At 39.5% G+C, this 13770-nt stretch overlaps 1 protein-coding gene across 1 annotated transcript; it reads left to right on the top strand.

The window, feature by feature from the left end:
- Positions 1 to 1036: 1036 nt before the first annotated feature.
- Positions 1037 to 13350, top strand: ACADSB (acyl-CoA dehydrogenase, short/branched chain). The gene is made up of 11 exons (XM_010158301.1): positions 1037 to 1048; positions 3832 to 3991; positions 4907 to 5007; positions 5799 to 6005; positions 6476 to 6646; positions 7685 to 7810; positions 8214 to 8306; positions 9976 to 10065; positions 11654 to 11791; positions 12454 to 12553; positions 13236 to 13350. The coding sequence occupies exons 2-11, from the start codon at positions 3844 to 3846 to the stop codon at positions 13304 to 13306; spliced, it is 1245 nt and encodes a 414-aa protein (XP_010156603.1). The 5' UTR covers positions 1037 to 1048; positions 3832 to 3843; the 3' UTR covers positions 13307 to 13350.
- Positions 13351 to 13770: the final 420 nt, after the last annotated feature.

A 13770-nucleotide genomic window follows, 5' to 3' on the forward strand; every position in this document is an offset into this window, starting at 1 on the left:
GCGGGAAGCCCTGCTCCCCCAGTCCCGCGGGGATTTCTGCAGGGGGGTGGCACGGGGTGGCCTCTTGCTCAGAGGAGTTCCTGCGGGCCTTGTGAAACGGGGTGTAGCTGGAGCTGCCCGGGGCTGACAGGCCATCGGGGACACAGCCGGGTTCTGGCAGAGGCGCCCCAACGTCTCTAACCTCAACGGGCGGCTCGTGGCGTTGTGGGAGTAATTAAAAGGCAGAAGAAGCAGAGAAACTCTTATTGTGCAGAGCGAGATGTGCTGGCCTGGGGCCTTCTCATGGCAGCTTGTGGGTGTGTTGTCACACCTAAAATAAAGAGAAACCCACCCCATACCTGAGGGCAGACAAACCTGTGATGGAGCTTGGCTGCTGGGGGAGCCGGAGCTGTCTGGAAGCAGCTGGGGCAGATACAGGTCGTCAAGGAGAGCAGAGTGAGCTTAGGAAAATACATTGGTTTGGCCTTTCTTATTTATATCTTAATGCTGCTTCCAGGTTCGCCGGCATTTAAATCTCATTTTAGATTGTAAAACAGAAGGAAACGGAAAGAACTGACCTTTAAAGAGCTGAGGTGGAGGTAGGAATTGAGATAACATTGATTTTTCTGTTTATCAGCAACTCTAGAAACCAGTTTTCAAATACATATGGGGCAAGCAGTTTAAATCTCATAGCAGCATAAATCATTATATTACCTAGAGAAAAAGAGGGAAAAAAATAAGCAGGGAAAGCAGTATCGGTGCCTTTGAGTAACATACATGCACTTCAGATAACTCTCTGAAAGTTAGCAATACTGCATGACTTCTAAGAATAAAAATGTAAACAATAATGCGGTAAGCTGATTATTTTATTCTTTAAATCTGAGTGTTGAAATAAGACATCGTTTCTGCCCTGTGCTGTTGCTCTGGCGTACCCGTGGGTTGCCGCTCGGTGTGAGTGCTGCCGGTGTAGGGCCTGTCCTCTTGGGGCTGTTCTTCTGGTTTTAAGACTTCTCAAGGTAACCTTGTTTTGAATATTCCCGTAGCGCTGTGGCAGTCGGGTATCAAACGGGTGTTTATCGAACCGTGTCTGCATAGGTGAGCTCAAGGTTACCTCTCCTTCTCCTGCGGCGGTAGGGCACTTCTCTGCCACTGTCAAGTGAAAGAAAAATGCTCTTTTCTTTGCACTTGGAAGTAAAGTAGTGGAAGAAGCGGGATGTATGTGTGATTTGTAATCCTATAACTGCTCAGGAAGCATACAGTGATCAGTATGTGTGTGTATGTGTGTGTACACTTGGGTTCTTCTTCCTCAGACCTTGCTAAGAACATACACTTACACGGGTGGATGTCTGCATGTCTGGGTGTCGAGTGACCCTACCATAGCTGGATGTTCTGCAAATAATCCATTCCTGACTGACAGCTTCCAGAACATCGTTGCCTTGGATTTTTATCTCTACTAAAGCAACTCTTCGTTTGTTTTTCGGTGAAGACCTGCAATGACTCCAGTAGCTTAGTCTTCATATGAAAATGTTGCAGCCATCATCCAAACTTTGTATTCATGAATCAGCCCCACTGCTCAGTATTTGTTTCATGGGACCAGGGGTGTTGAATGTGAATGAACATTGAATGTTTATAGCAATACTTGGTTTTTGTATTACCACTTCTTACTGTTTTGGGGTTTTCTTGTCATGCATGACTGGTTGTGCTGAAGTCAGAGTTTCCTTACCATAACAGATTATGCATCTTGATTTTAGGACTAAAAGAGTCCATAGATCTGTTTCACATCAGTTCTTCAGCCATTTGAGATGACAAGTGTTGAAAGCCAACATGAAAGAGTAAATTATTAGAAGGATCAAAGGAATTTTTACTTCCTGACCCCAACGTTTCTGCTGTTTTTTGAGGAATGTGGCTATCACAGTGTGCGTTGTGAAATTGTTCTGCGTTCTGTGAGCTGAATGGCAGTCTGGTTACGGCACTGTCAGTCGGTCTGCTCGCTGCGGGTTAAGAACGCATGCTGGCAAAAATGGATGTTGGCAGGCATATGCTCAGCTATACACTATTTTTATGGGAGAGCTGTGTCTCTACTGGGGTTTGTGTCAGCAGTTGTCTTGATAAGACGTGAGTATCTCCGGACTTTACAAAGCAAAAGAGACAGAAATCTGTAGCAAAGATCTGACCCATAGACGTTAGCCACAGAGTGAGTTGGGTCAGGGGAGCTATGAAACCAAAGCCGGTTTTCTGTCTTGCCTCTTTTGAGATTGGTCACTTGAACAGTGTTTCTTTTTTGAATACTGCTTTTCAGAAACACATTTTGCAGCAGTTTAGCTCCTGTTAGCCCGTTACTTTTTTGAGCCAGATCATGTTCATTCTGCTTTTGATTTTTTCAAATCATAAGAAATTATTCTGTGGTTACAAAGTATATTAAGTTCCAAAGCAAACACATCCCTTTCTAAAGCCTCCTGTTACCTGTGTGAGTAACTATTTGAACAGTAATTCAGAGTTCTTCAAGGTACAAAACTAATTACCATGTCCACCCACCCACTAGGCGTAGCTGGTTTCCAAAAGCCACTCTCCTGCTCATTTCTGTGACTTTTGCCACATAGCCTTAACACTGTTCCCCTGATAGTAAAATGCTCTGTAATACCTCTGCTCTCTTGTTGGGTCACTAATGCTTCTTGATATAATTTGAAATTGTTGTATGTCATGGTCAGATGGGGAGAAGTTAAGCGTAAATTGCTCAACTTTAGTTCCTTCCTGTACTTTTTAAATAAATCAGCCAAATCAGACACATTAATTATTAGTTATATGCTACTGTCAACATACTGACTGTAGGATTTAAACTAACTATATAGAAGTTAACTCTACAGAGGCATTCAAATGCCAGGGTTTTGTCTATGAAATCTGTGCTTGTTCTGAAAAATCATTAAGTGTTGGATAAGAGCTCAACTTGAATACAAAAATCCGCAGTGCTGTTAAAAGTTACACCCTTGCACAGCAAAATGCCAATAATCCGGATGAAGTGCTGTCAGATTGCTTTAGAAACAGGAGTTGCTGGTCCCAAGAAAACCTGGGGGGAAACTAAGTGTATAATTAAAGCTGGCAGGTCTTCTGTAGATAACATTGGTCTGTCTATTTCCATTGGGGCCTACAAGGAAGCTGGGGGAACTGTTTACAAGGGCCTGTAGTGACAGGACAAGGGGTAACGGGTTTACAGTGAAAGCAGGGAGGTTTAGATTAGATAGCAGGAAGAAGTTCTTCCCAGAGAGGGTGGGGAGGCCCTGGAACAGGTTGCCTAGAGAAGCTGTGGATGCCCCATCCCTGGAAGTGTCCAACGCCAGGCTGGATGAGGCTTGGAGCAACCTGGTCTAGTGGAAGGTGTCCCTGCCCATGGCAGGGGGGTTGGAACTAGATGATCTTTAAGGTCCCTTCCAACCCAAACCAGTCCGTGATTCTATGATTTACTCTTAACATATTTGTCAATGAAGATATTAATTCTGTCGAAATATACCTTTACTATTATGAATGTTGCAGCAGACTTGCAAAATCATCTTTAAAAATAAATACTGTCAGCAGGGCTTATTTGCTGTAAACACCAAAATTTACTAATATTAATGTTTGTGCATACTTTGTAGACTTAACATGGTGTTAGCAAACTTCCAGAAGGACACCTGTTTGGAGTTAAGAGTAATTAAAGGACATTTTCTTTTAGCACACTGCAGGGGGGGAGGCTATATCTTCTCAAAAACTTCCAACCTAGACATTTAATGTAAGTTACACTTCCTAATCATTTACTGAATGTAACCACAAATGCAAATTGTATTAACTGTTTGCATGTTCTGTATTTACTGTCAACAGCTGAAAAGAAATATGCCAGCCTGCTTGGCTCCTTGGAGGGCTTCTCCGTGTGTCTTTAGATCCTCCAAATCAGAACTCATGCCAAATCTAGCCAGTGATGGAGTTGTCTGTGCTCCGCTTCAAACATTCACCGAAGAGGAATCGATGCTGAAAAATATGGGTACCTATTATCTGTGTAGTTAAAATTCAGAAATGGCTAACTAGAAGGGAAATTGTAGCTTAAAAATTTCTTTTCATTCTTGAATTCTAGTTAAATGTTGAGATTGTTGTGGGGGATTGTGCTTAATTTTACAACTGCTTTAGTTCACAAGAGAGAAACATTATGTTCTTTTTCCGTGTTACCCTAGCACAGTCCCACATACCACAGCGCAGTTCGCTCCGCATAAATAAATATTCACTGTTCACAACTGATGCTGTCGCCGAAGCGAAGTTGCCTGGCATTGACTCGTGCCCTTTCTGAAGTGTTCAGTTCAGCTACAGACTGGTTTTCAGGGATTCCAGGTATACCCAGAGTGGTGACGGATGTGATGTGCCTGCAGTGCAGCCAGGCCTGCATGGCGAAGACAGTGTTTCAGAAGGGATCCTCAAAGCAAAGGGGAAAGGACCTGCATATCTGGGAGCAAGCTTATGCACGGCCAGAAACAGTCCTGCTGGATTTTGTGCACTCAGAGTAACACGCATGACAGCCTGAGACCATCCTCCCAAGCAGCAGGTTTAATTTATAATGAAATACAGTACAGCTAACCAAACAAGGGATATATTTGAAATATTTTCTATTCCTTTGTGGTCAACCAGTGTTACGTAGGTGTTGCTGAGATGCTTTCAAAGTTTCTGAATTTATAGAAAGTACGTGTTTCGCTTTAGAGGGTTGTAGCTGAGGTCAGAAAGCAGTTACAGTTGAGCCTTGTGGCACATCACCTTGTTTCCCTTGGGCAACTTTTTGTCCTTTTATGGACTTGCCTGGGAGAGTCAGGGAATACATGCATAACCTGTCAGAAGTAGCACGTTACTGTTGTATGGATCTTAGGGAGAGTGTTGGAATACTTATATGCTTTCTTTCTTCTCTTCGTTACAGTGACAAAATTTGCTCAGGAACGAGTTGCACCTTTGGTGCAAAAAATGGATGAGAATTCGAAAATGGAAGACTCTGTAATACAGGGATTGTTTGAACAAGGGGTCTGCACACTTTTACTTAATCTTTTATACAGAAAGTGACATTTTATGGATCTCTAGCTGTGCACTTTTCAGATTTTTAGATTAAAAGATCGAGGGATGTAATTCAAATGAACTAGTGAATCATTACAAATGTTGGATTTATCAACAGCAAGGCAACTTTCTCTTCCTTTTTACTGCATTGTCACTCTGCATCTTGTACTGTAATGTTCTTTCCATCTCTCTCTCCCCTATACCACATCCTTCATCCTATCTTTGAGTTCCTTCTCTTCCCCCTGCTCTTTTTTGTTTTAATTTGAGAAGTATAATTGTGTAGAATTCCAGAACTGCCACAACTCTGCTAAGTATTGCTGGAAAAGGGTATCAGAAGTCTGCTGTGTCCTTACTGGGTAACTACGAGGGCTTGTGTTGCAGATATCCTGCTTTTCATTCCTGGATTCAATTTTAGCCTTTCCTGCTATCAAACGTAAAGTTTGTCTGTTTAGAATGTCATTTTATACAATGACAACAACTATTAGACTTCTGTTGAGATTGCGATTGTTCTGGAAAACGTAATCAGATGAGGGTGATGATTGGCCTGCCTATTGCACACGTTAGTTACTTCTGAACTGACTGTCAGCTTCTGTGAAGAATTGTTAGTTTGTTAAAGGTGTTGAAGGACGACAGGTCTCTGGGGAAGGATCTGGAAATACTTACATTTCATGGGTTATATTTTAATCTCTGAAGTTTCAGCTTGGAGCCACAAGTTGTTGACAGGCACTAACATTGATGTATTTGCATCTTGTACATTTCAGCTGATGAGTATCGAGCTTGGGGAAGAATATGGAGGAACTGGAGCTTCGTTTTTTTCAACCATATTGGTGGTAGAAGAATTGGCCAAAGTTGATCCAGCTGTGTCTCTTCTGTGCGAACTCCAAAACACACTAACAAATAAGTTGTTTACCATCTATGGAACAGAAGAACAAAAGAGAACTTACTTGCCCAGAGTGGCTAAAGATACAGTGAGTCAAACTCCCTTTACGAAGTGAACTATAACGTAGTTTGTAATGCTTAAGTAATGTCAGTAGGTTGTTTTTTTCTTTTCACTGACTAAATGTGTGACTGCAGCATTGGAATATATCTTTGTGTGTGAACTTTAAAACACTGGTTAGAGCTGAGGTCTGTGATGATACAGATATGTCCTTCCATCAGTACCTGAGAGGTGCAAGTGGAAAGGTGCTTATTAGTTTCATTAAAATTTAATTTGCTGTGGGAAAGAACTTAAAGCAGTTGACTTTGAGACGTGTGATTACATGGTGTTTGTATTCTTAATCTCCATATCTGAAACTTGGTTACTTGGATGCAATAGGTTAAAATGTTTGAATTTAAGAGACTTGTGCTTGTTTATAGCTATTTTCATTGCAGATTTTGTTATATGTTGTGCCTACACGTTCAGTAAAAATTAAAGTGAATTTTTCCCTTCAACTGACAGATAGGCAGCTTCTGTCTTTCGGAGGCTGGATCCGGCAGTGATGCTTTTTCCTTGAAGACTCGGGCTGAAAAGAAAGGAGACTACTATATTATCAATGGCTCAAAGATGTGGATCAGTTTAGCGGAACACGCAGGAGTTTTCTTTGTGATGGCAAATACAGATCCGTCCTTGGTAAGTTGCTACAGAATAGTTGCATTTCAGTGACAGCTGACAAGATACAAAACTATGGATTTTACATTAACAATCTGATGTTAAAGGTTAATATTCTTCATGCTTTTTTCTAGCTAACAGCAAACCTTTAGAAATATTTCCCAACAAAAAATGAGAACTTGCTGAGCAATTTAATAAATTCCTCCCACTAGGGGAAGTAAAAGTGCCAGAGTCAGAAATGCTTAGATGAAGAGCACAGGATGCAGTGGTGTTATTCTGAGTAGTGGAACAGATAGTCTTAAGTACTTCCAACTCTGTGACTTAACAAGTTGTTATTAAAAGGCAAAATAGAGCTTAGGCTACATGCACTGGAAAACGAAGAAGTATACTATAGTGAAGTATGTTCAGGTAAAATACCATAGCTGAATATGCCTGTTTCAAGTTTTGTCACCCATTTGGATATAGGCAGTAGATGCAGAAGAGTCAACTGCAGACTTTATAAAATGTACTAGACCAATGGAGTTGAGTAATAGTCAAATACAAAACTAAATTCTTAAAACTTTTCTGTATTTTTTAACCTATTCTAGTGTCTCTTTCTTAAAAAGTTAACTTGAAGATATTTCATTTTCAGGATTTGACTAAATAAGAAGGGGGGGGTATCTTTTCATTATGTCGAACAGTTGAATGTCGTGTTGCTTTCTGAATTTTTATCATTTCTTCATAAGCTGGTGGGTGATTTGAGTACTACATATGATGAAAATATATTTGATAAGCCAGTTTCTATATTGGTCAACTGCTGCGCGTTGCTGTATAATCTGGAGTTGTTTCTGTATTAGTATAACATTTTAAAAATACATAATATATTGTTTTCTGAAGGTCAGAAATTTACTTTGAAGTATTCAAGTAGGAGATCTAAAGTCAGTGCTGCTCAGTGTTTTATGTAGTACTATAGTATTAAGCAGATGTGAAATTCCATTATTGGAATTAGATATTTAGACCACCATTTGGTGATGTTAATACAAAAACCCATGTCTTGATTACTTTTTTAATTCGTTCTAGGGATACAGGGGAATTACATGCTTCGTAGTAGATCGCAACACAGAGGGACTACATGTAGGGAAGAAGGAGGACAAGCTTGGAATCAGAGCATCTTCTACCTGCCCAGTAACATTTGAAAATGTTAAGGTATTGTAAGTTGTTTAGCTACTGAAGCGTAATTAATGTATAATTGGAGCTTGACCACATTCAAGGAAAACATAAGAATGTTAACTAAATTCCCAATATTTCTTTTCCTCGGACACACTGATTGTTTGGTGTACTTTAACTTTTTCCTCCCTGTTCTTTCACAAAAGTCTTGAGCAGGCTTGGTTTTCTTAAATTTTGATACAGTTTTTCTTACTCATCAGTTCATAATCACATGTATCAGAGAGTGTTCTCATCAGAACATTCTAGGAGTCAAATGCCTGGTTTGGTTTATGCCTTCACTTACGAGGGACAAGAAATAAAACAGACACACCGAGTCACCTGTGAACTGAACCAGTTGCAAAGCGGAGCAGAACAGGAATAATTGTGTGGGTTTATTCTTTAGGTTCCTGAGACCAGTATCCTGGGACAGGTTGGACAAGGCTATAAGTATGCCATCGGACTGCTCAATACCGGCAGGATAGGTATTGCTGCACAGGTGGGTGATTTTGTTTAAGACTAAAGACAACCAGTATATAGCCTTGAATTTGGATGATGTTTTACAAAATATTCAAAGCTGATATGAATAAACTATTTAGAAAATACTGAATTAAAAAGTAAATTGCCACTAGGTGTCACTATTCCTGTATCTAAGTTACAGTGTAATACTGAAACAACTCTAAATGGTAAAATTCTCCTTTAGTGACATAAGCAATAGATTTAGAAAACATTAAATGGCCATTAGTTTGTCTTTGGTCGTTAACTTATTGCTGCTAAAGCTATCAACATTTTTATCTTCCATTATGCAAGTTTATTTTACAAAGAAAATTAGCTTTGGAAAATGTAACACACTGGAACGTATAATATTAATGCTTCCAACTGTGATTTTATGGGATTGGCAAATGTGGCCTTATGCTAACTGGCATATTCCCAACAATTTATTTTTAAAATAAGTATGATTTTTATAGTAGCAGTGTCCTCGTTCATTGTGGTGTTTGAATTGCACCTGAGGGCATCTTAGGGGAAAATATCTGCTGACCTTGGAGTTACTTCAAAACGCTGTGTTCTACTGTAAACTCAATTTGGATTGCAGATTGCTGCTGATTTCAGTGGAAATCAGGTTCAGCGGTATAATACAATGATTTATGACAAGTTTTTATATTTTTAATTTACTTCTGAAAGTAATCTTTTGTTTCTGTTTTGTCGTGGATGTAGTTGTGCTGTATAGGGTTTTGTATGTCTGTGCTACCAATCTCCCTTGTCTTTTGCCCTAGTTTGCAAACAAACTAGAAGTCCTCATGAAGTTTAGACTCCACACAGCAGTATGCTGTGCTGCCAAATGGGTTGGCTTTTCCATCATTTTTAAAGATTATCTGTGATTCAACTTCGTATGATATGGTATTTAGAAACTAGAGCTGTGGGCCCCATTGTTCCCAGAGATATAAATAATATAGAGGTTCTGGCAGTAAAATACAAAGTCTGGATTTTACTCTTAATTACTCCAAGTTACACTTACAACCTAATTAAAAGTTAAGGTCAGGTAGTTGTTATATCTTAGTTAGTACTTTCTTGACACCTTCAGATGAAGCCAAATGTACTTGCATGGACACGAACAGCAGTTCTAAAAGCCCTGTAGTATTGAATTCAGTTTTGCAGTGCTAATAGGTTTAAACGCTAATGAACATCTTGTAAAATGTAACTGTGGCTGTGAAAACAGTTTCAGGTAGTTTTAGTGCAAGGTAGCTGCATATATTCTTACAGGTGCTGAGGTTGCTATGCTTGTTCTATCTATATAAGTTTCTAACTTCTGGAATAAATGGCTAATTCTGACAGTCTAGTGTCTTTTCAAGTGCGAAATTATTTTTATTATGAAAATAACTTTGAATGTTCATTCAGATTATTTTTCCTTTAACAGTGTAGTGTAGATCTGTAGATCTTTAGTTTAACGTAATTTTCCCATGTAATTAAGAATTTGCCAGAAACACAAATGTGCAACCACATTTCACCCGTAACTTTTGTTCAAAAATCAGTGATAGTGTTTTCACAAATATTTTGCCTTTAGTAAGAAATTTTCTTTCAGGAATGGAATAGTGTGGAATAGGTTTATTCCTCAGTGTTTGGTGGGTCTTTTTGTCCTAACTCACCTCAATATGTCTTATTTCTTACAGATGTTAGGACTGGCACAAGGGTGTTTTGACCATACGATTCCCTATACAAAGGAGAGAGTCCAGTTTGGGAAAAGCGTATTCGATTTCCAGGTACTTATTAATGAACACGTGGGAAATGTCCTCCAAGACAGTGGTAGTTACCACAGTAGATGAAGTCAGTAAAATGAGTGATCTGATTTGCACAATTTGTGCTCCACCTCTTGTCATGTCTCTACTTTTCAATATTTGAGAAGAATTTTTCAAAATAATTTCAGATGAGCATTTATCTGCCATTTAAAATATATAAATTCAGTGCTGTGTGCCTTTGCAGGTACCATATAAATCATTTAAAACTTCAAAACGTTACTAACATAACCTTTTTCCTTGATAGTATATTCACTGCCTTTGAAAATAATACACGTGGAACTCCTTTCTCTTCTGATTTTAATATCACAGTATGTTGAGTGAGTCCCAGTTCTTATACCCTTTCATGAGGTGTAGGGGAAGGCCTTTTTCTGGAGACATTAGAAATCATAAAAAGATGAGGAAAACTGATTGAATTATTAGATTTCCTGTGTTACACAAAGACATTTAGTTTCCATGATAATATCTATATCTTAAAACGAAAAAGAGTCTTTGTTGCAAAAATGATATATAGTTTAATAAGGAAGATATATAATTGTAATTACTATAGTAATTTTCTTGTTAAAAGAAACCCACGTCTCGGGGAAGGAACATTACCACTGCTCATAATTTATACAAATTTTAGGAAGCACCCACAGATATCTAGGAAATGATTGGAACTGTGTCTTTTGAATGGGAAATGGAATTTATAATTGCCGAATCATTTTGTTATTTTGACCTGCATATATATTTTTGCAAATTTTAGGGACCAGTGTTAATGTTCTAATGAGATGAAAGATTTCATCGTGGTGTAGGAGCAAGTTAGACAGCTAAGTGTTCTTTTTCAATCATCATTATGTTTGCGTCTCCTTAAATAAACCTATTCTTCTCTAATACCTACCATTTGGAGGTGAGCTCCATCACCTTTTTCCTTCCCTTTGAATCCATTCATCAGTCACACTCTCCAGACTTTCATAGAATCACGGAATGGTTTGGGTTGGAAGGGACCCTAAAGACCATCCAGTTCCAACCCCCTTGCCGTGGGCAGGGACACCTTCCACTAGACCAGGTTGCTCCAAGCCTCATTCTTGTCTCATGGTTATGGGACATGGGAAGAGCTGGTTGTCACCTTGCTATTTCTCCACCTAAATTAGGAGGAGGTACTTTCTGTAGCTTTTCTCAGTTAAGCTCACAGCGTTGCCCTGCCCGTGTCTCTGTGGCGCTGAGGAGGACGTTAAGGTTTGGCTGAAACTTTCCTTGATACTCATCAGTGCACAAAGGTTCACGTTGGACCCTCCTATATAGCCAGTCGGGCAAGACGTTTCCTGGTACTCCTGAATCCAAGAAGAGGGAAGGAGAAAACGGGAGTGAAGTTCCTCAAAGAACTTTGGGGCCCCCGAGGTTTTCCAATGTCGATGTCACAGGTGCCGAGATGTGCACAATTACTAGTCCACCTAGATTTTGGATTTTTATTTTAGGGCGTAGGTACGTTCCTTGGTGAAAAGAATGGTTCTTGCTAGAAATTGCAGCTGTACTAGACACTGCTGCTGTCTGACTTGCGGCCTGCTTATTACAGGGGATGCAACATCAGATAGCTCAGGTGGCCACGCAGCTGGAGGCAGCGAGGTTGCTGACCTACAACGCAGCCCGTCTTGCGGAAACGGGAAGGCCGTTCATAAAGGAGGCCAGCATGGCCAAATACTATGCTGCTGAGGTAACCTGCTGTTCAGTGGGTTTATTTCACTGCTGTTTCAACATTTCTTCTCTTACTGAACGTGTAACTTGTAATTCATGTTTTGCTGGGAGATCTGTGGTTTTATCTTATTTTTCATTCTCGGTCTGTGTGGAATGTCACGTAGGACAGCAGAGAATGAACTGCTCACACCCCTAAATAAAATTTTGAAAAACAAGCGGCAGCATTAAAAGAGAAAGTGAATTAGTAGTTTCTAGAGAGATTTCATTTCCTCAGAATTCTTGTGTCTGGAGAATATGGCACGGTGAGGCTTCATTTGTGACCATTTCAACTCCGCTTGTCCCAGCTCCGAGTCTCAATATGATTCAAAACTTGATTGCTTCTGCCTCTTCATAATTGCTGTTTTGCATACCACTGGTAGTCTTTTTCACAGCGCAGCCTATGAAGTGTTGCAGTAGTGGTTAGTGAATTCTTGATGTCCTCTGATTTCGAATAATGTCATTTTTATTCTAAAATGGCTTGCGTAAGATGAATAGAAAAATATCAGTCCTTCCCCTTCCCATATGTTCTAGTAACTGATTCAGTTGCTTTGTTTTCACTTTTAATAGCTACAAAGAATAATATTTGCTACCACCTGCCTGAAGTTGAATCCTGAAATTGTAACTCTGAAACTATTTTCATAGGTTGCAACGCTGACAACTAGTAAATGTATCGAATGGATGGGTGGCGTTGGATTCACAAAAAATTATCCGATAGAAAAGTATTATCGTGACTGCAAGATAGGTGAGTGATAGTTTCTTAACAAGTGTTTTCTGTAGCGTCAGTAATATTAAAGTTTTGGGATGAATAACTGGCTGGTTTTAAGATATTTTTTCCATGAGACTGTAGTCAACACTGATTCAACGGCTCGGATATAAGAAGGTAAAACTGTAGGTATAATACCTATGTATGTAAGGCTGGTTAAAATGATTAACTAGATGCCAAGAAAATACAGACACAGTCATTGTGTTCAATTCTGTTAAGAAAAATCCAGTTAAAAAAAAAAAAAGAAAATTCTTCCTTTGGGTTTAAGATCCAAATCTATGTGGAGTTTTATTTGCAAGACGTCCTCGTTTACTGGTATAATTCTTGGATGTAAGAGTTTGACATTTCTAACAATACTACCCTTTGAATTTATTGCTGATAGCATTTGCAAATACTTAAATATTTGTTGGTTATTTAGGAATTGCTTTTTTGGGAAAACCTCTTGTCACTCTGTTGTGCCAGCAGAAGAGTGTTCTAATTGTTGCAGATAATAAAATACAAACATCTATGTAAGCAGTAATTCTGTTTCTAGAATTTGCTCAGTAAAGCTTCACTTCATAACCTTAAATGTTCTAGCTGGACTGTTAGAATGGTATCTGGGTCTCTCTTCATATATTCACTGTGGGTTTGTGGTTTCTAATTTATTTTCTTCTGATTTCAGGTACAATATATGAGGGAACTTCAAATATCCAGTTGAGCACCATTGCAAAAAGCTTGGCACAGGAGTACTGAAACCATAAGGACTTCTGACTGTTCATGGAAATAATTTCACTGAATGCTCATTACCCCTGTTTGTAGTCATAAAAATCATGAATAAGAACACATCATCACAGACAAAATCATAAGGAGAACCATGAATTCCCCTTTTCAGGACAGTGAATCCTGAATTCACGTGAAATCATGAATTCCACATTCAGATCCAGCTCACGGTTAAGACTATCTCTGCTCGAGACACTTTTAAGCGAACACATTGGCTGAAATGATTTTGGTGCCTTAGGTTATGCCAGCAGTGTATCTCCACTTTGAGATTTCAGGGTGAAAAGCCAACTCTTTGGCTTACCTGGTGTGACCGGTTCTGTTAAGTCACCTGGGAGCCAGGACCCTACGCCTGCAGCAGAACTGTTGGGTGGCGTGAAGCTGCCGTTTGTTCGTGGTGCCCTGTATTAGCATGGTGTAGAGGAGAGGTGTGGGGAAAG

This window comes from Eurypyga helias, unplaced genomic scaffold (assembly GCF_000690775.1).
Source record: "Eurypyga helias isolate BGI_N326 unplaced genomic scaffold, ASM69077v1 scaffold5659, whole genome shotgun sequence".
Lineage (NCBI taxonomy): Eukaryota > Metazoa > Chordata > Aves > Eurypygiformes > Eurypygidae > Eurypyga > Eurypyga helias.